The sequence below is a fragment of the Lissotriton vulgaris genome, chromosome 3_1 (genome assembly GCF_964263255.1).
Source record: "Lissotriton vulgaris chromosome 3_1, aLisVul1.2, whole genome shotgun sequence".
Lineage (NCBI taxonomy): Eukaryota > Metazoa > Chordata > Amphibia > Caudata > Salamandridae > Lissotriton > Lissotriton vulgaris.
In genome coordinates this window covers 977218554-977243653 of record NC_141689.1, presented here as the reverse complement: position 1 = coordinate 977243653, position 25100 = coordinate 977218554, and the positions used below count along the sequence as shown (strand labels likewise).

The following is a 25100-nucleotide window of genomic DNA, read 5'->3' as shown; positions in this document are numbered from 1 at the left end:
ACTGCCAACAAAGAGCCCAAAAGCAGAAACATCAAGCACGGGTAGAGTCATGATGAAGTAGGATTTTCCAACGACAATGGAGTTGGAGTCTTCAGTACAGCAATGCAGTAGAAGGAGGTAAAATTAAATGGTCAGCGCATCATTTAACTCCCTGATCTGAGCCCTGAGACTTTGAATTACTATGGCATTACTGGAGGATGAAAGCTAACTCTGCAAGCTGAAAATACAGGCTACGAAGATACTTTGCTACTTTCTCCTGAGTGATGAAGATTGGCTTTCCCCAGTAAAATCCTTTTGGAAGATTTAAAGTCTAACCAGGGTGCACATTACAGAATTGATTTGCTACTGCAACATTTCTTAAGATGCTTGAGAACTTTGGGTGATATGGTAGAAAATGTCCTCCAATTGGTGATTGTGGTCAATAAGGGATTCATGGAGTGTAATGCATTTTAGGAATGCCTTCTCTTCCTTCCCAGCATCCAACTTTTGCCTCCACTAATTTTTAATCCTTGTCAAAAGTTTGTGAATATTTTGTCCTGTGTCTTTATGGAGTATGGATCTAGAAAAGTTTTGTTTGAAATTATATATTGTTATGGTAACTGCTAATCAGCTGTTTCACTTTTGTTTTCATAGTGATTCTATATACTGCATGTACCACTTAATTGCTTCTAATAAAAAAATTAATGTAAGAACACATTGGATCTACACAATTTTAGCACAGACAAGATGCTAATGTTCAACAGAGTGCTAGCCACTTGAAGCTTTTAGTCTTTTGCTTAAAAGCATACAATCATTGCTTACCATAACTTCATTTACAAATTACCAAGTAAGGGGAATCCGTTATTATCTAATAAAAAAAACGAAAGAACTTACTGTTATTTGTGATCAATGAATACATGACAATAATGGGTTTCTTTTCCGATTCTGCACCCAGGAGCAGCATCTTCTCCCAAGATAGGGTCAGAAGTTTGCAGATGGCTTTCTAAACCTGATGATACAAGTTTTTTCTGTACCCAAGCAATCTTAGAAAAACATAGCTGGAAGGAAAATCCTTCCCAACCAACTTCAAAAATGTCAAGCATGTTGGACCTAGTTCATGTATCACCAGATCAAACTAACTTTCAGGGAATCCGTGTTTGCTAGGACTCCATCAGTGAAAAGTCTATGGGGTATCATTTAACTGATCCAATTCGAGCACCACCTATTTTTTGGGATGTCATTACGTTGAGGGTAGTCCTTTCGGATACAGAAGGTGAAATTATCACAATCGAGGCATCTAGGCAAGAGCAATTTGTGAATACTTTGAGAAGCGGAAATGACAAAAACAGAAATCCTGTTCAGTTTTGTGTGCACATGGCTGAGCAGCGCCAAATTCTTTAATCCACGATTAATGTTGTATCTACAAGCTAAATAAGAAGAACACATTTACTCAGAGGCTTGATTGACAATACTGGGTAACATTTGATTTGTCACACAAAGTACAATACACAGGCCAGTTGAGAAGTTGAAACATAGTAGTATCAAAAAATGGCAAAGAAAAAACTCATTTGGCGTTAATGGCAAAGCCCACTAATCCATGAAAACAGAAGTTCAGCATATTTGCACAGGTTCTACAGCTATCTGCCTGAAATTATACTTATGCAGGTTTAAGGTGATAAAGTCGGAGAGTTCTCAGTGTATTGAAAGTTGAAGTCAAAGAGGTAAAAACAGCAGACTCGGCTACTCAATCTTGGATTAAATACGATGATATCTCTTTTCCAGCCAGTATCTTTAAATCACTGGACTCGATAATACTGGTACCTCTTTTGCCAAAGAATGGTTTACCATTTATTAAGGCAAGCTTCTCTTAAAGTAACATTGATAAAATCCAGTCTGGATGCATGCACTCCTAGTAGTTTTACACTAATTTCAATAGCTCGTGGAGAAGGATGCCACAAATTACATCATTGATGTAGAAGAGACCTCTTGGTTTTAGGACAGAGGAGGGCTAGACGCTTCCTTTGGATTTATTTCAGGATCCAGAATCGCCCCGGAATGGAGTCAGCTGACTCCACTGTACTATTCTGCATTAAAGGAGGAGGCTCAGATTTGGTGGTTAGATTTTGGACGGTCTATAAAGACTGCATTTCCTAGAGACTGGCTATTCCTGTAGAAAGTCAACTCTGGAAAGAGGACTAGATCACGCTTGTTCCACTGCTTCACTTAGAGTAAAAGCCCAAGAAAGCTGCTGATGCAGCATGTGGAAGCCAAGTCTAGGTTCCACCATATCCAGTGGACTAGATCATTTGGTGGGTGCCACAGGGAGGCTGGAGTTTTTCACATGTACATTAGCGCCAGGGTCCATCTCAATGATAGCAAAATACAGAACCCATCGATTGCCCTTAGCTTCAAGTTCCACCCACATTCATGGACCTTGAATCATTACAATAGGACCAGCTACAAGGCAAGTGAAACTGCCTCTACTACCTTCATCTCTGATGCAAGGGAATGCCCAATGGGTCCTACAATTGCATGCCTGAGTTCAAAGGGGTTAGGCAAGGTTTCCAGGAGACCTTCATCCTTTGTCTCACATGCTTTCCTAATGGTACACTACTCCCTTGGAATCAGCAGCACCCAGTGGCTGTTCTTGGAGTTTAACAACTCTAGCACTTCATTTTCTCTGCTGACATGGCCCCCTTCGTTCCTCTCTCATGAACTGGCAGAGTCCAAAACCTCCATCAGCATTCACTCTTCTATTAGAACATTTCTGCTTTCTGCCCTGTTTACCTGACCAAGCTGCTCCTCTCACCTATTAGAGTCTTCCATGGAATAAGCCATTGCTGGTGGCTTCAATCAGTACAACCTACCTGAGATCTAACCAGATTATATCAGGGGCATACCTTTTCAATGGATTTTTGGCGACAAGGACCCTACAACCATGGTTGAACAATGGAGAAGGAGAAGTTCACTTCAGCAGAGGGAAGCCATATCTGAGGCCCTGTGGGGGGACTTGTATAGAGTTTACTGTATAGTTACTTACCTGTGATTTCCAGCACACAAGGACAAATACTATTTGGTTGTGCCATCCAATCTTTCCAAATCTGATTTGCCTTCTACACCTTGTTCGGGTCTTTTGTCTACTGGTGTATACAATACCAGGTTATTTCTTTTCCTCCAGGTGGCAGCTGGTTCATTTGGCCCAGAGTAGTCCATCCCTTTGTAGGACATCGGGTTTGGGAACAAGGCACATTCTTTTCGAGCACCCAACATCCGCATGAGGAATTATGCCCAATGTTCCCTATAAACACTAATCGTTCTGCTACTTTCTGGCGTATCTTGGATGCCATTTTGTTCCAACCAAAAATGTTTTTATGTGTCTGTGGCTAAAGGTTCTCGGTGATGACAGTTACATTAAAGCGGAATGTGGATGGAGTGCTCTTAATATTCTTTGAAATTTCCTTGAATTTCAACCTGGTCTCTTAGGTTAACTATTTACATCCTTCTTCTAGAAAGTAGGCCTAGAAGAGGATGGGCATCCTAAGGTATCTTTATGAGGATGGCGTGGCAGAGACTATGGTTTGCCCGTGACACTGGCCACAAACTTGGATTTCATTGCTACAAGAGCCACTATAGGGTTCACTGAGTCATACAAAGGAAAACCACTATAAAGAGCAGAAGTGACAACAAATGCTCTTGAAGGAAACTGCTTCTTTCACCCTCTATGCATGAATTATCATCATGAGAGGATGTGTGTAGAAACACATTGTGATGTCAAATGAAAAAACAGTTTGGGCTGTTTCTGCCTCCTTCGCACACAAATATACCTAATGCAGAAATGGAGTAGATATTAAATATTGTAAAAATAGCTCACTAAGAAGAAAACTGTATAACAGTAAGTCAAAGCCAAACTTGTATGAATATAATTCTGGTAGTAGAAACATTATCACTTCTCTATTGGCAAGATTTGACATTATTCAGGAAATTCTTTGTTGCCACGCTTAACGAAAGTTTGCTGCTAAGCCATGTGCATAGGCATAAATGTAAAGGCGTATGTGTACAGGGTAGGCCGATACAGGTAAACAGAAGCAAAAACTCCTAGGAGCCCCAGTACCACACACAACTATAAACTGCCAAACTTGCATGCAAAGCAACTCATAGAAATGTTCTTGACAGACCAAATCACTCAAGCACAACACTAAGCATACAGTGGTACAACAATGCATTGGATGTGCTACAAAGCAGCAGCAAAAGGGTCGGTCTTATGCAGCATTTTCTGCATATCTAGTAACAGTTATTTCAGTTTCACTGTGGCAAATTTACTGAATTAGTTTGGATACCCCAAACACAACAAAACTACAGGAAATGTAGTACTGCTGTAGTGACACCTAAAAGTAGGCCACACAGAAGAATGGTAATAGGTAATCCATTTCTTGACCATTGTCTTTTTTCATAAACACACACTTTTCCTATAATGTAAAAACAGAAACCTGGGAGATATCCACCTGCCTATAAAAAGGACACACATTTTCCTCTGACCAAGTCTGCAGCAGTCGCTTTGAGAGAACCATTTAGAACATCAACTTCTGCTGCTTTTTGTTGTGACCTCAACCTTACTCGTTTGTGCTCACGGACGGGCGTTGAAAAGTAGAACTACACAAAGCAAACACAATGTTAATGGCTGAATTACTTCTGGGCGATCTTCATAAATTATTTTTCCTTTTCGATCCTTACTACAGTGAGGACCACTCTATTCAAGATGGAACTCTCCACAAAGGAAACTCCAGGTCCAAACCCTCCTGATGTTACGTTACAGTCAAGAGTGTGCCATACCTTGAAGTGAAGACCAAAAACCTGGCTCACAAAGGGTATGGGTGAAACATCAGGGTTTTCTTTACTATACAATTCTTTTGAGATGGGGTCTGTGTTGAGGGGGAGAAATCTTCTCACTGAGATAAGAAAGAAGAGGTAATACAGGTTTCCGTCATCATGTTATGTTAGCTATATATCTAGGCCCAGAACGTGGTTTAATTTGTAAATTAATAAGTGCCAGGGCCCAAGATATTTCTCAGGATCCCATTGCAGGTTCCATCATCTAGGGTCTATGACTACACACGATAAGACCGAAACGTTGACACTCTCAACCCATTTTCATCCATATTTGTATACAGGAACTGTTCATTGTATTTCAATTATATTTTCATTTTTACTAAGTGCAAGAAATGGGTTTTTACAAAAGTGTTCTTGAGAACAGATGTGTAAAAATAAGTGTTCCTTTCAGTGACTTTTTTTTATATGTAAAACACTTTTTTGTACCTTCTTACGCTCTATTTATATAAATTTGCACTAAAAAAGCATACAACCTCTTTTGCCCCTTCCTTTTGTCTTTTCTTCTGATAAGTTCATTTGGAATAGTTATAATTTATTTCAATAATTTATTTACGAGAGGCCAATAACAAGGGCTCTCATAATTTGTTGTGTACTACTGAATAACTTTGTGCATGAAAAAAATCCCTTGGGGGCACTATTACCCTATGCTAGTTCCTATCACCAAAGCCTCCAAGGGTTTATTGGGTTACCCATTTTCCTTAAGAGAGGATATAATCTGGTGGGTAAAACAATGAGCAAATATGAAGGCAAAGGCTAAAGCGTACTGATCCATGTTGACAGGCATGAATTTGTAACTATTTTAAAAGTATTTTTGGTCAACAAACACGAATATTCATATCGATATGTGCCCCATGAGTAAAAGAATGACAGTTCTGATATAAGTGGTTTCTCAAAATTAACAGCACATCTTACTAATTCCCTTCAATAGACCGGACATATGTCATTCCTCAAATTCATACATATAACCATGCATGCAACATGTTCTGTTGCAGTCAAATGCACGCTGAGTGTTGACGTGAATACACCTGTTACAACGCACTACTGTTACAACGCGACTTTTACAACGCATACCATTACAACGCATACCATTACAACGCATTGCGCTGGGGGGCGCTCTAGGATAGGGAATAAGTATAATTTACTATCCAACACCTTCCCTAGGGTCCACGGGGACTGGAGTTAGAATAGTAAATTATACTTACCACTATCCAGCACCCCAAAGCGCTATGCGTTGTAATGGTATGCGTTGTAATGGTCACGTTGTAACGGTAGGTAGTTGTAATGGTATGCGTTGTAACATGGTACATCCGTGAAGCATAGCTGGACTAAAAACATTACTCTATGTGATTGGAGCTCATTTTCACCAGTCAACGACATGCTCACACAGTAACATAAGACAAAACCAGGAAAAAAGTACTCCCTCCAGCAATCAAGTCATCTTGGACAAATCTGAATGCGTTTTTCCCATTTAAGATTTTTAACACAAAGAGAGCGGACTAGTGTCTGAGAATGCCTAGGAACAAAGCCATGCTCTTCCCTTAGAGAAAACGATCACATTTGAAAAACAATTACCCTCCAGTGATCGCAGAAAGACTAGTTTATATGTGCAACTCACAATTCCCAAAAACAATCATTTAATTATTTAGAATCAAAAGGTAAATGTTCCAGAATCATGATCACCGCCAACCTGAAACATACAATAACCATAAGAAAAGAAATTTAACTGAATTGGAACATAAATTTAACAGTCAACAACATGATCAATTGATCACCACAAAGTCCTCGGTGTGGGGTCACTCACCTTGTTGTGTTCATACTTGTAGGGGATTTTGAGTGTTTCGGCTGCACGGATCATGGCCTGCATAGCTGTGAAGATGTTCTGGTACACCAGTTTAGTGAAGCCTCGCTTGTCTTCGTCAGAGTATCCCGATCCATGGATGATCCTCATCTGTTTGATGAATGTGCTTTTGCCGCTCTCACCCGTACCTACCAAAGAGCAAAGACAAAGAGACCTGGTCAGTCGAGTGCTGTGTTAGCAAATAAAGAACTCCATGGTTAGAGCAGATATTCCACCCTGGCTTTTAAGCTGCTGGCAGCACCATTATGCAGCCTACTTGGAAAGACTGGTTTGATCGCAGTTTGCTGTTCCTTTAATCTTGAACATGCAATTGCTGAGACAAAATCAACACACATTGCCCCTTATTCAGACAACAAGTTCTTTTTCCGGATTGTGAAGGTTGCGCTTTCATATTGCCACATGCTGCAACAAATGCATGACAGGTGCTCATTGGTTGATGGGCTGGCCAATGAGGATGAAGGGGATAAGGATATAGAGAGTGCTATTCAAGCGTCAATGAGAAAAATATGTTATGGTCCCTGCAGAAGCTTTCCATGGTGCTCTTTTGAGCGTACGGTTGGCTGGAATGCCTTCCTATGCATTGGGCTGTGTAACATAATGTCTTTGCCAATCCACGATCTTAACTGAGAAAAACAAACCGTAAATAGCACACTGCTGTCTTTACACACTTTGACACTTTGACATAGCTGTGGAACAATCCATTTTGACAACTAGTCCCTGAGTAGTAATACAACATTAACAAGATTTACATTTTGACAGGAAACATAACATTTATGGGACAGATTATAAAAAAAGAAGGCTGGGATAACAACAAAAAAGACGGCCTTATAATATTTCTAAAAACTAACTGGGTAGGTGGTCAGCCGACACGTCTCAGTACTGAAGACAAGTGTTCATAAACGTGACTAAGGTTTGGTTCTCAGTAAAAATACCAGCTCTCTCTTTCAGACAGTTTCGTAATAAAGCACAATTGCATGCCAGCACTTTTATAATTAACCTGAGGTGCTAGACAGTATTTCCACCCAAGAGTATTAGGCAGGGCACATATTAATACCTAAACCCCTATAACAACAATCTAAATACTGAAATATCAATTTTGAAGTAGATAATCCTGAATTCCCTATGAACTTTAACAAATGACAAGCAATAGATGGGTCTAATGGCTAAATTACATGTTTAGAAACCAGGTTAGGTTATGGGGCTCTAATCCCGGCTTTGCTGCTTGACCAAAACAATTGTGTGCTTCTAGTCACTTTATCTGCCTCTGCCTCAAATTACAAGTTCCCACCCATACCACCCTGGGTCTGTGATCAGGATTCAACAGGACACACAACTCTCTTCCACCCTCATTACCTCACACTGATGGACTTGCTTTACAAAACCTCACACATGCCACTGTTGTTACTTGGCACTATATCACAACTAAACCCTAAAAATACAAAATAATCTAGAAACCAGCTCGGTCCTTGCAGTTCACTCTTCCTCTCCAGGCAGGTTGCAACAAATTGGTCGTAAAGTTCCTGGCTGGAACATCAAAGGTCAGATGCTGTCCTTTACATGTATTTATATCCAGCTCAAATTAAGTGAATTTTCAAAAATTTCACAAATGTAGTTATAAATAACTCCCACAAAATAAAAAATAAAAAAAATTGCCGAACAATCTGAAATTGACCCAAGTCAACTGGGAAGACCTAACTGGATATCCTCCTGACTAATGGTGGAACAACAGGAAGTCTTCTTTCCATTTTACTCTTTGTGACAAAGTGTGCCCCCCAGTAATTTACAGTATGCAGGCCGTTGTAAACAGTAGCAAATTATAAGCTAATCGCATTTCAGAATTGTGTGAGTGCTCCTCATTCTTGCAATCGTGCAAACCCTTTGCAACATGGCTTGAAGAAAAAATAAAATAACTATGGCATAGCCAGAATTGACCGCGTCAGAGATTTTTTTTTTTTACATTAAGCTATGTTACACAGCAGCCCATGCTGCTATGCAACATGTGTAAAAATACATTGCAGGGGAATTTAGGGGGGGGGGGGCTCAGGCAACACAGGGAGGGGGCTCAGGCAACACAGGGTGGGGAAATACAAAGGAGAGCAGTAGAGGGCAGGTTGGTGAAACAGGAGGGTGGGTTAGAAACAAAGGGAAGTGGGAGGAGAGGGGGGTTTAGAAACAAAGTTACAAAGTGCGTTAGAAACAGGAGAGCAGGAGGGGAATGGGTTAATAACAACGGTGGGAAGTGTGGGGGAAAGAGAGGAACTGCAGGCACATGCACCCTAAGAGTGCATGTGGAAAATACATATTTTTTTTAAGTACTTGCAGACAGTGGAAGGCCACTGGCCACAGGAGGCAGTACTTGGTCCATGCTCCACAGCATAGACGAAGGCGCCAAATCCCAGGAGGAAGCCAGAGGCCAGGAGAAGCCACTGACCAATAGGAAGCAAGGAAACAAGGGTGACATGGGAGCCAACCAATGATAAGTTGAGGTAAGTATTGAGCGAGCTATAAGCCGTTTATAAGATTTTTTTTCATTACATGAGAATTTAGCAAGCACAGCGCAAGCCAGACGAAAATATTTTAAAAAATTGAAATATAAAATGGCCTTTTAGCTCACCCATTACTAATCATTCATTGGCACCATTATCACTCTTCTTTGCTGCTTTCTAATTCGGTAGTATGGAACAGTCCAAGGTCCACACAAAGAACAGGAAGTGATGCAGGAAATGACCTAAGTACTGACTGGTTAAAGTTGATTGGTGTCTGTCTGCCACTCGGGCTGTGATTGAGGTATTCTTTTTTTTTTTTTATTACATTTTTATATAGCGCAAACCCAAAGGTATTGGAGCACTTTATAGGAGCATCTGTTACAATTAATTACAAAGCCTGCATTCATTTTTTGTGTCTTGGTTTAATAAGAGGGCCAGCATGCACAGTATTTGCATGAGTCCAGTTAGCACTGTTCTTACTGAGAGGCACAATCCTTGTGCACCCTTTAACTTTAATTTGCACGACTGTGACTCTTTTCTGTGAAGCAAATAGTCTTTTCTGAAAACGTAAGTGTTACTCAGCGGCTGCATGCACGCGTTGGGAGGCCTTTGCGAACTGCCCAAAGAGCGTTGATGGGAGTCTGGGTCTCTACAGTACTACAGGAGAGCATATGAAATCATACTCCTTGAAAAGAGCTTTGATGTCTCATCAGGGCTACCAAGTGCTATATAACTGTAAACCCCTCCCTTTTCTATCCCACCACTAACTTTTTCAACCCATATAATAGACTCACATACCCACCGCTCAAATTAATTTCATATTTCCCTATACTAATTCACCACTAATCCTTTTTGGCTTCCGGAGTAGTGTGCTACTCGCCGAAAAACACTTGATTGTCTCCTCAGGGGTAGTAAGAGCTATATAAAATGCAATTCCAATTCTTCCTTGAAGGCAGAGTTCGAGCATCCCTTTCCCCCGCCTTCGCCAGGACCGAAACTATATTCAGGAAGCTGTTAACAACACATTTGTTCACTCTGTAGATCTGTCTCTGCCTCTCTCTGTCTCTCTCTCCTCAGCGCGGGGACACGCCGGGATGGCGTCACCAAGCGCTTTATAAGCCCCTTTATTATTATTATTTTATTTTTTCGCAGCCAGGTGTTAACGATGATCAGCCTCCAGTGACTTGAGACTGAGTCAGTGTTAAGGGATACAAGTGTATACCTCAGCTGTTCAGTAGCTTTCTACATAGTAACATGGTATTTTATTCCAGCTACATTAAAATGATAAATGACTACAACCCCCATAATTCATCAATTAGTTCCTAGGGCGGTATGCAAAGACTACAGCTCCTAGAATGTATGGTATTGTTAAATCAAAATCAAGGGCTGTAATTGTGGTATCTGCCCTGTGTTCCCTAAGACACATAGGGGCTGATTACGATGTAGGGCAGATCGACACCGCCCGCATGGTGGTGCGATCCGCCATACATTTCCCTCCGTCCACCACCCAATTCCCCCTGCTATATTAGTATGGCTTGGGGGACCACAGCGGACGGAAAGATTGTCAGCCTGTTTTCCGCAGGTCGACCAGTCGACCGGGCGGAAAAGGGGCTAGATTTGGTGGCGGTGTCTGCTATTCACAGCCATCCATATTAGCATGGGTGCAGGAAGAAGCCTTTTTGCGGCGGCATCAAAGCATGCGGATTTTGCTGTTGTGGGCCCCTTACGGGCCCCCAGGTTATTGGGAGGGGGTGAACATGGGGGGTACCTATGGTACACCCCTACATTGTCATGGACAAGGTGGCAGGCACCGCGCGGTGCCGGTCACCTTGTGCATGACAATGCACACAATGCTGGGAATAGAGAATGCCACCACCACAGTGGCATCCTAATTGCAGGTGCGGGACCGCCGCACCACTGGCGGCCGGGTCCCAGCACCGCTAGTGCTAATCAGCCCCCTGGTCTTGTTAAATGCACTGCATTTAAGCTAATCACTTTGATGAAGTGCCCAAGCCCCAGAATGCACTGGCTTGTTCAATGAAAAATCGGGACTAACAACGATAATGTGGGATTTAAAGGTGTGCACCTTTATTTCGAGTCAACACCAGTGTTTAGAAACAAAAAATACTCTCATCGGATTAATCATGTCTTTTGTGCATTGTTAAGTGGCTTCTCAAGCCTTACGAAAAAGATACATTCTGATTGGCAGCTCTGACGTCAATATTTACTCACGACAGACACAGATTGACAGAATCAGGATGTGAGGACATTTACTATCGGAGAAGGAAGTTACAATAAAGAAAGTAAGCCAGGTGAGTCACATTTTCGATTGTCTAAAGCATGGCAAATGGGTATGAAAATGAACCTCTAAGTAGCCATTAAGAAGGTAAGAACACACAGAAACTGCCCCGTAAAGAGTGGAGAAATTAGGTCAAGGCATGTGGCCGCCTGTTTTAACATTATGAACTTATCCACTTACTAAGTGGATCACTTAAGAGGCAAAAATAATTTTGCGTTTAGCAAATTTTTATTCTTTATATTTTTTTGCAGTTTTATATAGCGCAAACTCGACTGGAAGGTATTGGAGAGCTTAACATGAGCATCAGTTACATTATACAAAGACCCATTCATTTTTGTTTTATAGACACGGGAAGATCAATTGATTCACCAGAAATCACAGGATGTTGATCCGATGCAGAGATTTGAACTCTGTTCCCGTTTCAAAATCCACAGCTCTGGCCGGTACGCCACATCCTCTCCCCTTAACATTTAAAATATTGGTAGGGATCCGGATGCTTACTCACTAACAAAGTTTCTCAAAAACCAACACAAAACAAAGCAAGCAAGCATTGAAAAATTCAAGAGGCTGTCAGACAGTTTCAGACATATTGCCTTTGCCAATGCTAGTTTTAAAATAAACTGATGAATTCAACAGTTACTCTTCCCTGGGCTTGCCGATGCTGCACCGCATGGGTAAAAGGCGCTAGCCAAGCCAATAGATCCCAAAGGCGACAACTGACTGAGAATTCTGTATTCATGTAAAGCGTGTCTGTTCTTATCAGCTAACTAAAATAAATACAAATAGGTATGAAAGCCTGGTGGAAGTGCTGGGGTGTGTGAAATGATCAAGTGCAGGGAGAGAAGACCTTACCTGAAGTGGCACAAGCAGACAGACGGATCGGCGTGTGATGGCATAGGAGAGATATAACGGTGTTTAGACTGCTATACCAGGTTATTTTATAAATGACAGTTGTGTGTGCATACTTTCTGTTTTATGAAGTCCGTAGGTAGAGTCCCTGTGTTTGGGCATGCTTAATCAACAAGCCACACTGTCACTGATTTTAAGATGATTAAAGCATAGTTATCAGCCGCAGTCAGAAAACAGGAAAAATACAAGGCAAAAAGGAAAACATGAACTCAATGCCTAAACAAACTAAAACATAAAATAAACTTTCAAATACGGTAACTTAGGAGAAAAAGAGGACACATTGAACAGACAGCAAGCAGAAGTTAGCTAAAAAAAAGTGCTCAGAGCACAGGGAAAAGATAGGAGAGGGGGATGTAAAAGGTTGTCAACCAGAAGAAAAGTCAAAGTGAATAGGCTAGGCCTTTATGGCAAACAACAATCAGGATGTAATGCATATCTAAACATCTCGCAAACTCTCAACCTGTCCGAAAAAGCATTCTGTGTGGCTCTCTACAAGAGCCTTGAAAGTAAGGCAGAAGAGCCTGAAAAGTATTAGGAAGTGACAGGGTAACCACTGCACCCCCAGGAAGGGGAGAAAAGTGGGCTAAAATTCCATGTCACATATGAGGAACCAAACAGGAGGCAAGAACCATGTAGTAAAACGCTGCTAGTCCAACCTGCAAGTAACCAAGTATTGGAGAGTGGTTTAAAAATAAAAAAACAAAAGAAAGCACTTTACTTTGAGCTGAAGGTGAAGTTTAAATTGCCAGGAGAAACCAAGTTTGCTAATTTGAGACTGTATATTAAAATAATCACGAGCAAACTTTAGAAGAAAGTAATGATGGAAAAATGCCACGTGCTGAGAGAGAAGATGCACGTTTTCCCATCACGAGATATACCCTCTCCCCACCAAACCTCCTCTCCTCCCCTTCCAGGACCATAAGCATGGGCAAATAGCAGGACATGGGAATGACAGTGCACCAGGAGGTTCCCATGTGTTGAACCGGGATTGGCCAGAAAGAAAAATACCACATTGCTCATTCTCATGCATGTCAGATGAAGAGACAATAGGACCCCACTGGCAACCATTGTGCGAGAAGTGAACGCACTATGTGCACGCTAAGTCATATTTGATCAACTCCTGGATTGCAAACACAGAATAGAAACTGGGAGATTGCCAATCCCCATTTTAAACAACTACTTTGGAACAGCTTACCACAACCGGTGAGAGAAAAAGAATCAACTCTACTTCTGCAGAAATAAACAGGAAGGCTTGACTGTTTTTACAGATGTAAAAGCAGTAAGGTTGGTATGCATTTGGGAACATCCAGATGTAAGAGAACATTTAAGGTCAAAGAGGTATGAAATGACATGTATCACAAAAAAGTACCAGAGGGTCAAGAGTAAGACAGGCTAATTATCGAAGACAGTGAAGGTGTAACGCTCCCACTTGCCATATGACTGAAAGAGGAGTGATGTAGAACATGCCAGATCAAGATCAGTGTCTGGTCTCTGGCTCCCATCAGTCACCACTCGGAACCGCCCTTCATCATTTGGGGCTCCGAGGACCAACACTATACTAGATCTTGGTTCTCTAGCAGAAAGGAATTAACCTTCCTGTTAGTTAGTATGTGTTGGTATTATGGTCAAGACCATGTGTGTTGGTAAAGTAACTGACAGGGTTAAAAAGAGGGTGGTGTGCAGTGCAAAGAAATACCAAGGAAAATAATAAAGGGGGTAAGTAAAATTGGTTTTAAGGAGCAAAAGAATAATTTAATAGGGTATAGCTCCTAGCACCAATATTAAAAAATAGCCAAGACAGGGTAAAATCTATGACCTGTCTAGTGGTGTAACGTGGTCGACATGTTTCAGCAAAACCGGCCAATAGCCTTGCTTTCTTCAGGACCTTAAATGTACAGCTACTGCAAACAAAAATACCCAAAGTGACAAAAGTGTTACAAATAAGTGAAATATAGTGTAGGAATGACACTGAAAAGTCACCTGAACCTCCAGGTGTGTCTGTTCCAGATCTTCTCACATAGTCAGCAGTGGGCTGAAATAAAAAGGCATGGCATGAGCTAATCCCTCCATACCTGTCCGAAATAAGCCTGCTTGTTGCACCTGTTGTAATCATCAACATAGGTGTAGTTCACGTCTCAGAATCTGAACAAACACACTGACCAGACTAGTGCAAAACAATAATCGTGGAAATTGAACCATTTCAAGTTTCACAGAATACTTCTTACCTGGCTAGTAAGAAGTGTACACCTCACCCCGCCTGGCTGCGGCTCAGGACTGGTGAAGCACCGCTCTGAAAAAGGTGAATAAATTCAAAAACAAGAATCATCCACCATGTAGTGCCTGAACTTGATCAATCTGAGCTATGGAGTGTTGTCTTGTATAAATTCTAGCGAATTGTGAGAGGCGGTGAAAGATGTCATATCCGCTTAAAAAGTTGGGACTTATCGAGTTGTTATCCTGTTATTACATACATCCTTCAGTTGCAGAATCTGATGCCAAAGAAGCTGTTCAATCTAGCAGGACCAACTAATCCCGTTCACCAGACTAAGTAAGATTAAGTGCCCCGTGGTTGAAGGACCACAATACAGCAGAACACTGATACCTGTTCTGAAACGAACCGCATGCTGAAATAGCGTGTTCCCGCTCGGTAGAATTAAATAAAATTAAATAAAACTCCAGCGCGCACTCACCTATCCGTCGGTACTTCCTAGCGGCATCTGTGCCGTCTGGGGAGGTACCGGCGGTCTGTTTCTGTTTGGTTATATCTCGCTGGCCCTCATTGGTCAGGAACACTCACGTGACGCGCCATTCGATACGGCAAGCGTCCTTGATGTTACAGAGCAAATGATTGGATTAGCTTACGGGCAGACTGCCCAATGGCGTGCTGGGTAAATTGTAAACAGCAGAGTTTGACAGTCGGGTGAGCCTTCGGTGATAAAGGTTCATTTCTATATTCACGCCTGAAACCCAGGGGGGGTGCAGCCCCGCATGCAGCGTTGAAGTCATGATGTAATAAACTCATGGCGTAATGAATTCGCAAAACCAGCGGAATGTTCAATATCGCTTAGGCAGCGGCAACCAGGATTGCACTGACCATATCAAAAATCATATGGTCACGGTCATCATATGATCATACGGTAAAAGACAACATATGGTCATATGGTGCAAGTCGTGAAAGAAAGGCCAAAAGTGTGGTGTTGGCGTCAATGGTTACAGCACAGTTTCATAGAGGTATGTCTGCTGGATGTAAGTGCTAATGGGGCGTATCATCAGAATCTAGTTATCACACTATGTTTAGTGCACCTCGTGGATATGATTCAAAACGAGGACCAGGGAATGTCATCATTCAACCCTGTTTGATCGGTCCCTAGTCTCAACACCCATTTCTGTTCTTTTTTATGGAGAAAATCACTCACATTGGTGATATGAAAGGGAATGAACGGTTTCTCCAAGACCGTCCATTTGAAAGACGTGGGTGAGTGATTTTGTGTGATGAAATGGTTAGTGAGTTTAGTGGCCTGTCTCCTGCAATTGATGGTACTCCTGTGTTCAGATAGTCGCACCTTTATTTTACGGGTGGTCATACCCACATACCTAAGCTCACATGGGCAGGTTATGAGATAGATTAGTTTATCGCTGTTGCAGTTCGTGAACTTCAGCTGTCTCCAGGGCCTAGAAGTCCCGATGTCTATCTCTGTGGTTCTGGACGTTTGGGCACATGATTGACATGTGCCACAGGGATGGTGGCCAGACACTGGGGGTAGATCCCATAGGGTACCTACTGCTCTCGGAGTCTCATCGGGGGGTCTGGTATGTATCATTTTGTCCCACAGATTGGGTCCCCTTTTGAAGGAGAATAACGGTTGTAGAATGGAGTGCGGTCCTGAGTTTAAAATTGGCCAGCGTTTCTTAACCGCTTTTTTGATACTATGGGACAATGTGCCAAAGGTATGTACAAAGGTCAGCCTTTCAAGAGGTGCTTTAGGAGTGGTAGGTTCTAATAGTGCTGCCCTATTGTTGTTGCTGGCACGTTTCATGGCCCGATGTACCAGCCGGGGAGGATATTTTCTTTCAACGAGCTGGTCTTTAAGTGCAGAGGAATGTGTTCTGAAAGCAGTGTCCGTGGAACAGTTTCTTTGGACTCGCAGAAACTGACCAAACGGAAGATTGTCCCGTAAGGACTTGGGGTGGTGACTGTCATACAACAACAGAGAGTTCCTGGACATAGGCTTCCTGTATAGTTCGGACTGTAAACCCGTGGAAGTGGCCTTAATCATAAGATCAAGAAAGGCTAGCTTGTTTTCGCCAATCTCAACGGTGAAGCGTAAAAAAGCATTTCTGCTATTCAGCCATCCCAGAAAGTCTTGACAACTGTCTCTGGAGCCCCGCCATACCACCAATATATCATCAATATATCGTTTCCACGTTCTTATTTGTTCACAGTATGGGTTGGACTCATTCAGGACAAACCGTTGTTCGAAGTAGTGTACGTAGAGGTTTGCCAGGCTGGGGGCATAAACGCTCCCCATGCTGGTTCCAGACACTTGTAAGTATATGTTGTCTTCGAACTTGAAGAAATTCTTCTTCATGGCTAAGGTAGCACAGGCCATGATAAAATGTACTGGAGTGATGGTGTCTCTCTCGGTGGTGTCAAGTAGGGAATGAATGACCTCGAGGGTTTCGTCCTGGGGTATAGAGGTGTATAAAGCCTCTACATCAAACGAGACCAGCAGGTCCGTATTGATGTTGAAATTGAGGTCAGGCAATAAGCGTAAGACATCGGTGGTGTCCTTAAGGTAGGTTGGCATTGTTTGGACCATAGGGCGTAAAAAATGGTCGACAAACGTAGATAAGGGTTCCAAAATGGACCCAATGCCCGAGATGATGGGTCTACCTGGTGGTGGGCGTTTCTCCTTATGCACTTTAGGTAGTATATAAAAGTAGGGAGTCACTGGATGTTCAGTATTGAGGAATCTGGCCTCCGACTCAGTTACCCATCCTTCATTCACTGCCTCTTCTGTCATATTACGAATCGTCCTCTGTAGGTCTGCTGTGGGATCTTGGTCCAAGAGGCGATAAGATCTTACGTCGCTCAATTGCCGAAGACATTCAGCTCTGTACGTCTCAGTATCGAGGATGACGATTGCTCCACCCTTATCGGCTGGCTTTATCGTTATGGATTTATCGGCTGATAAAGATTTGAGAGCCTGGTGCTCAGCCTTGGGCAGATTGCAAAATGTTTTTTCTTCGTGTTTAATCTTACTTAGTCTGGTGAACAGGATTAGTTGGTCCTGCTAGATTGAACAGCTTCTTTGGCATCAGATTCTGCAACTGAAGGATGTATGTAATAACAGGATAACAACTCGATAAGTCCCAACTTTTTAAGCGGATATGACATCTTTCACCGCCTCTCACAATTCGCTAGAATTTATACAAGACAACACTCCATAGCTCAGATTGATCAAGTTCAGGCACTACATGGTGGATGATTCTTGTTTATGAATTTATTCACCTTTTTCAGAGCGGTGCTTCACCAGTCCTGAGCCGCAGAAAGGCGGGGTGAGGTGTACACTTCTTACTAGCCAGGTAAGAAGTATTCTGTGAAACTTGAAATGGTTCAATTTCCACGATTATTGTTTTGCACTAGTCTGGTCAGTGTGTTTGTTCAGATTCTGAGACGTGAACTACACCTATGTTGATGATTACAACAGGTGCAACAAGCAGGCTTATTTCGGACAGGTATGGAGGGATTAGCTCATGCCATGCCTTTTTATTTCAGCCCACTGCTGACTATGTGAGAAGATCTGGAACAGACACACCTGGAGGTTCAGGTGACTTTTCAGTGTCGTTCCTACACTATATTTCACTTATTTGTAACACTTTTGTCACTTTGGGTATTTTTGTTTGCAGTAGCTGTACATTTAAGGTCCTGAAGAAAGCAAGGCTATTGGCCGGTTTTGCTGAAACATGTCGACCACGTTACACCACTAGACAGGTCATAGATTTTACCCTGTCTTGGCTATTTTTTAATATTGGTGCTAGGAGCTATACCCTATTAAATTATTCTTTTGCTCCTTAAAACCAATTTTACTTACCCCCTTTATTATTTTCCTTGGTATTTCTTTGCACTGCACACCACCCTCTTTTTAACCCTGTCAGTTACTTTACCAACACACATGGTCTTGACCATAATACCAACACATACTAACTAACAGGAAGGTTAATTCCTTTCTGCTAGAGAACCAAGATCTAGTATAGTGTTGGTCCTCGGAGCCCCAAATGATGAAGGGCGGTTCCGAGTGGTGACTGATGGGAGCCAGAGACCAGACACTGATCTTGATCTGGCATGTTCTACATCACTCCTCTTTCAGTCATATGGCAAGTGGGAGCGTTACACCTTCACTGTCTTCGATAATTAGCCTGTCTTACTCTTGACCCTCTGGTACTTTTTTGTGATTAATGTTAGGTGGGCATGTATTCAGAGCAGGTCATTAAATTGCCCGTGGGTCCCCTTTAATGTATGTAGTTTGGATATGAAATGACATGTGCCTGATCCTGGAGTATGATCCAGAAGAGCACCTTTAACAGGTACCCCCCGCCATACAACAGCACACATTGCTTTGTCCACAAACTGAAAGCGGACCCTTTCATCACACCAAGGATGGGAACACACTTTATGAAGGAGCAATATGTACTGAAACTATAGTGCTGCATAGCTGTCAAGGAGACGGCCAGGAACTTAAAGACTTGGAATGGACCTGAAATTCACTTGGGCTCAAAATTCCACGGACCTGATAATTCTCGCCTCGGTGCCTATTCCAATCATAGAGTCCCACTCTGCAACTCTGGGCAATAGCTTGCTTAATCTCCACAACGGCCCACACAACGCTAAGGATGCCTGGCCTCCACCTTGGGGGTGCCCAGGAGTGGATTGGTGTCACTACAACGCATGCTTTTACATCGCATGCCTTTACAACGCGGTTTTTACCACGCAGTCCATTACAACGCATAATGCTTTTAGGCGCTGGATAGTGAATTATTTAATTTACTGTTCCAACTCCAGTCCCCGTGGATAGTAAATTAAATATATTCCCTATCCTAGAGCGCCCCCCAGCGCAATGCGTTGTAATGGTTTGCGTTGTAATGGTTGCGATGTAATGGTAGTGCGTTGTAAAAAATGCGTTGTAAGTGATGTTCCCCCCAGGAGTGGACGCCTCACAGGGAAAGCCAGGATGGGTTCCACAGCGGTATTCGTACAAGCGCCTTGAGACCCTTGCGGGTGAGTAGTGCGCTATACAAGTATCAATTTACAATTTACATTTAGTGGTACCAAAAAATATGGCAAAGACCGTATATGTATCAGGCTCAGCTAGACAGGATATAAAAGGATCATGAGAAAAGACAATGGACTTCACGGATGAGTGAAAATTACAGAATTCAGGTGTGGTAAAAGCAGTAAATTCAGAGCAGAAAGAAATACAAGGTTGAGCCAAAATTACTTCAAGTAAAGTCATATTAAATAAAAAAAAAGTTGAAATGCTAAGTCTTAAGTTTTCTTTTTATAGCCCTCATTATGAATAATTTCTTTATACCAGACTGGCATATGTATATATATATATATATATATATATATATATATATATTGGGCCAAGTTCGCTTGAGAACAAGGAGCGAAGTGCTCCGAAACGCATAGAGGAATGTCAGTGCACACTTAAAAGCACGCTTTGAATTGCACATGGGTCGCGGTGTGTTTTGTTAAGACCAGTGGAGATATAGATATAGATATAGATATATATATATATACACACACACACACACACACTTATGCACATGCATATATGTGTGTGTATATATATATATATATATATATATATATATATATAGAGAGAGAGAGAGAGAGAGAGAGAGAGAGAGAGAGAGAAAGAGAGCGAGGGAGAGATACACACATCATTTTTTTACCTTATGAAACCTAAGCCCCTAACCCTTACCCACCCTAAACCCGAAACATCCTCTTGCTACCTAAATACCCCATCCACCCTAAACCATGAAAATGCCCTTGCCACCCAAATACCTCCACACACCCCTACCCTAATTAAAATAAATATATAAATATATATTATACTTCAATATTACAATATTAGGGCAGGGATGTGTTTTGTTTAGCTTTATACTTACCTGCAGAATACTTACATTTTTGTGGTAAAGGCATGCATGGTAAAGGCATATGCGTTGTAAAAGTTTGCACGGTAAAGGCATGCATTGTAATTTGTAATGGATGTGTGGTAATGGAATTTGTGTGGTTCCAGCCACATTGTAAAGACTGTTTCCCTACATAAATCAGTGCCTAGGAAACATAATACATCTTTTAACCCTACACTGCCAATTTCAGATTGTGTCCGCATTCGGGTAATAGCGTCTGTTGGGAAAGCGATTCATAAATCTTCTTAAGTTCAACAGACTAATCAATAAGGTAGAAGTCTAGGTGACCGGCACAGTGGTGACCTCGGAAAAGTGCAGTAAAAAACACATCACTGCAACAGGACTCTGCCTACAATGCCTCTACCTGCTTTCCTGCAAGAGAAGCATTACTATCTGTCGAGTTAGGTCTCAATCTGGGCTATATAAAGTGGCGCAGTCTTAGCCTCTTGGATAAATTGCTCTCCAAACTCCAAAAGATCTAACTCTGTGGTGAGACTCTGGTTGGGAAACAAACCACGGCAATCCACAAATGAAACAGCAAGAATCTCCAAGGGCTTCCATCAAGCTAAGAGTGTCCCTTAAAGTGGCACCCATTTTTCACTGGCTTTGTACATGGTCAACCCTTGCTATCTAAGGAAAACAAAAAGTAAAGAGACAATCCTACTGGCATGAGTCTAGGACTTTACTAGTTTTTATTAAGACTGTTTCATCCATGTTACAGACATAATAAGGTTTTCTTTCTTTCTGGTCAGCCTGGTTTGCAATAGATTCTGCAATTCTGTTTTTCCTTATTCTATTCTCTCTAGAACTTTTATCCCCTTGCATAGCTGATCCACAGGATTAGTATACAGAGAAGACCCTGGGAAGGGCCATACTCAATTCATGTTATTGATTGATTAGAAGTAAAAAAAAAAAAGGGAGTTTTCACCTCAGGGCTCCAATAGACATCAGTCATTGAGAGCTTTATTCCAAAGGATGTAGCTTCAAACTCCTCAGTGGTAAACACTTGTTATTGCCACTTACTCATCTGTAGTAAATCCATTTATTCTGTATGGTCACCCTGGAATTTTTGCTGCTGGACCTTATATTTTTGCTGGTTGTAGAACTTTTTGAACTATATCCCTGCTAAAAACTAACAAAGGGCCTATGCTCCCCCTTTAAACATGGTTATATTAGATTACCCCCTACTGAAACATTTAACTTGCCTGTAAGTCCCTAGTATATTGTGTATAAAATACACCCAGGGCCTGCTACCTCAAGGCCATAAAAGCCATTTTCACTGTGGCAGACCTTAACCAGAGTGCATATTAAAATTCTATTACTGCTAACTCGGGATTGCGGACAGCTAAAAAATAAAATAAATAAACAACTAGTGTTAATAGTTAATTAAGATGCAATTCAATGGAGAAGGCAGATTATTATTAACTATTAAGGAAAAGTAACTTTTACAAAGATACCCTTTAGCTGCCGGAACTGTCAGAAGGCTAATCAGTATAAGCATCTGCCAGCTCTCAGCTTGTACTCGAGCACTGAATAGGTGTGAATGAGGTATGAAAAGCCTACCGAGAACAAACAAAAAGCAGACGGGTATGGGCAGCGATGACTACTCTGAGATCAACAGAATACGCAGGGTGGGGGCTTTGGACCACCTTTTGACACAACAGTATCAAATCCTGAGTTTGCCTGTGAAGCCACGTGTAACACCTGGGAAACACTTGAAAAGGAGAGTACCGGATCAGAGACAATTCTAGTGGATCCCCGGTCTGGTTGCTGAAGGACCCTGCTTTTGTCTCATCAGACTTTTAATTCTGAGTTTGTTGTGGGTACTGTATCTGCTTTAAACTGGATTTTAGTGTTAGATTTGAGAGAACAGCAGGATTGCCATACTACACTTCCCATTCACACACCCAGCCTCAGAGCCCAAGTTTAGCGTGGCCAAAGACCTTCGTCTTCATAGATTTTCCTTGACATATTGCATTTCTGGTCGGTCTGCAGTAAGGCAACCAGTAACTACTGAACACGTGCGTAGTGTTTGCCTGAGAACTTTTGCCTCATTGATTAGGGAGGGGCCAGGATTCACTCCCCCAGTAGCTTGTTCCAGGCATATATGTGGTATACCCAGTCACCCTCATAAGAACACTTTCACGACCCTCAAAAGATCAGAAGAGGACTGCACTTGCTGTCTGTGCCCTGAAAGGCCCCCTGAAGGACTGGACCTGCTCTCTTGTACCCAGGACAAAAGTGGACTCCAAGGGTCATTAGGCTGACCTCCAGTTCAAGCTACAGTGATACAAGAAGCTACATGAGGCCTTTCTTTCCTGCAACTGCCCAGCGGCAAATGGACCTGGACTGGACTCTGCCCGACACCCTGAGACTCTCTACATGCCTTTCCTGAGGTCCTGGGTGGCTTTAGAAGGGTAATCATGTGGTGGATTGGAACTTAAAATAATAAATTAGAAGGCAAGGATGAACATGGTTGGTGTACCATGACCATTAGCTATCAATGGCGCTTTGTGCTTTTCAGTGCAATTTTGATTAAAAAAAATAATAATAATAATATCCCCCCGTATTCATATCGTATTGAATATTTGTCATTTTATTCAGTTTTACTTTATTTAAAAATCGGTTTTTTATGGTTTGCATTTTGACTTTGTTACTGTTTTTGTACAGTATAGATACTTTACACTTTGTCTTACGTTAAGCCTGTCTGCTCTGTGCCGTGCTTATGCTAATTTAGTCACTTTGAGGGTTACCGCCGACAAGAGTTGTGGTAATTCCTTGAAGTGGACAATTGACCACCCAAGAATTATCAATTTTCTCACACCATTTACCAAAGCTATACATAAACCTTTGTCTTATTGCAAAGATAGGGGTCTCATTTTTTAAAACCTCTACTGCCTTTCCATCTGACAAGGCTGAAATACCCTGTATAGTTTTAGGGTTGATTATGGATTGAATTGGGTAGGCGACTTGGGAAGGAGAGCACCTGCTGTAACTAGAAAGCAATCCAACAGGATTCAGAATTTGGTTTTTCTGCATTTCATTTGGCATGTTAAGGGTTGCAATAGCTATTTGTGCCAGATCTCTATGCCCCACACCAACGAAGTGTGTACAGAATGCAAGTGTTTAAAGACCAGTACAATGGCCATCATTGGTATTTACTGCAATGTGCACAGATTGTGTGGGACCATAATCCTGTCAGCCAGAGCAAGCCACAGTCTTCGTGGAAATAGGGGACTCCAGCCAAAGCTTCATTGCATTCCCGAACCGGAGACTAACACATTTGAATCATAAACCTTTATGTAGCTCTCAATGGCCTATATGCCTAGTATCTACAGAAATGTTTTGACCTAGTCACTGGGAGATCACTGAATGGGTCATGATCAAGGGATTCATATTGAGAGGTCTCTCGGACTAGAGTTCACTCTAATGCAAGTGTGTTACTCAGGTATGGCTTTAATGCTTGTAGCGCCCGGTGCGACAATCATTTTTGGCACCCCTTTAGTGACCTCCTCCTTGGATTCCCTCACTACCAGTTGGCATCTCTCCATAGCCCCTCTCACACAAACTTAATAAAGCACTGGTAAAGAGTGGCTTTACCAATATAGATGTATATCTATCCAAACTAACCATTTTTAGCAACATTAGGACTAGATCAAGAAAGATGGGGGGTGGCAACGTACCGCCCTAATCTATTTTATGCAATTTGCATACGTCTCTTTGATGACAGTTCGCAAAAGCAGTAATCCACTCAGCTATCCACATAAAATACAGATATGTGCTCTGTACGGTATACGTTCTTTGCAGCAGGCATATAAACCCTCTGTGGTACTTTATGGCGAGTCAAAACTGCCACTAGATAAACATCTCTCTCTCTCTAGCGCACCCCCATTCCCCCCACCCTCAAGTTCAGAGCCCAGTGCAGCCACATCGGTTGCACCGCCCTAAAGCCAGCCCTGGTGTTACTAGTCCAAGGCTCATCTGACAAAGAATCTGACTGTTGACACTGTTGGGGTCAGGGGGGAAGACTTCATGGTGCTACAAGGTAGGGGCTGTCACCTCACAGCATATATCCCTTGATGCACTATGCTTGCTGTTTTAACTTCTGTCATTCTAGATAAAAGACTTAACCTACTTTCACAAATCAGCACAAAGCGCAAAAATGAGAGATACCAATTGAGTCTTCTCTGGTGAATCTGCCGATTGATTCCAGAGCAAGACCTGAAATCTCTTGTACAATCGCTGGTGCACTCCAGAACCAAAAATTGTAACTCTCTCGACTTGTCTCCCCAAGATCCATCTAACCCCTCTGAAATCAATTCTTCATTCGGCTGCATGCTTCGTTTATGTGGCCAAAAGGAACAATCAGTCTCACCTATGCTGGTCACTCTCCGCCGGTTGCCCATTGAAGCCAGGTCCATATACAAGACAGCTTGCATCAATCACAAGGCCCTGCACTCATCCACTCCTCGTTGATTGGCAG

General features: G+C 42.1%; 1 protein-coding gene across 1 annotated transcript in view; it reads right to left on the bottom strand.

The window, feature by feature from the left end:
- Window positions 1-25100, bottom strand: part of LOC147727284 (guanine nucleotide-binding protein G(q) subunit alpha) — a 421615-nt gene that overhangs the window by 222802 nt on the left and 173713 nt on the right. Inside the window, exon 2 of the mRNA XM_086961340.1 lies at window positions 6668-6852. Coding sequence (XP_086817466.1) covers window positions 6668-6852 — 185 coding nt within the window. The remainder of the gene's footprint in view (window positions 1-6667; window positions 6853-25100) is intronic.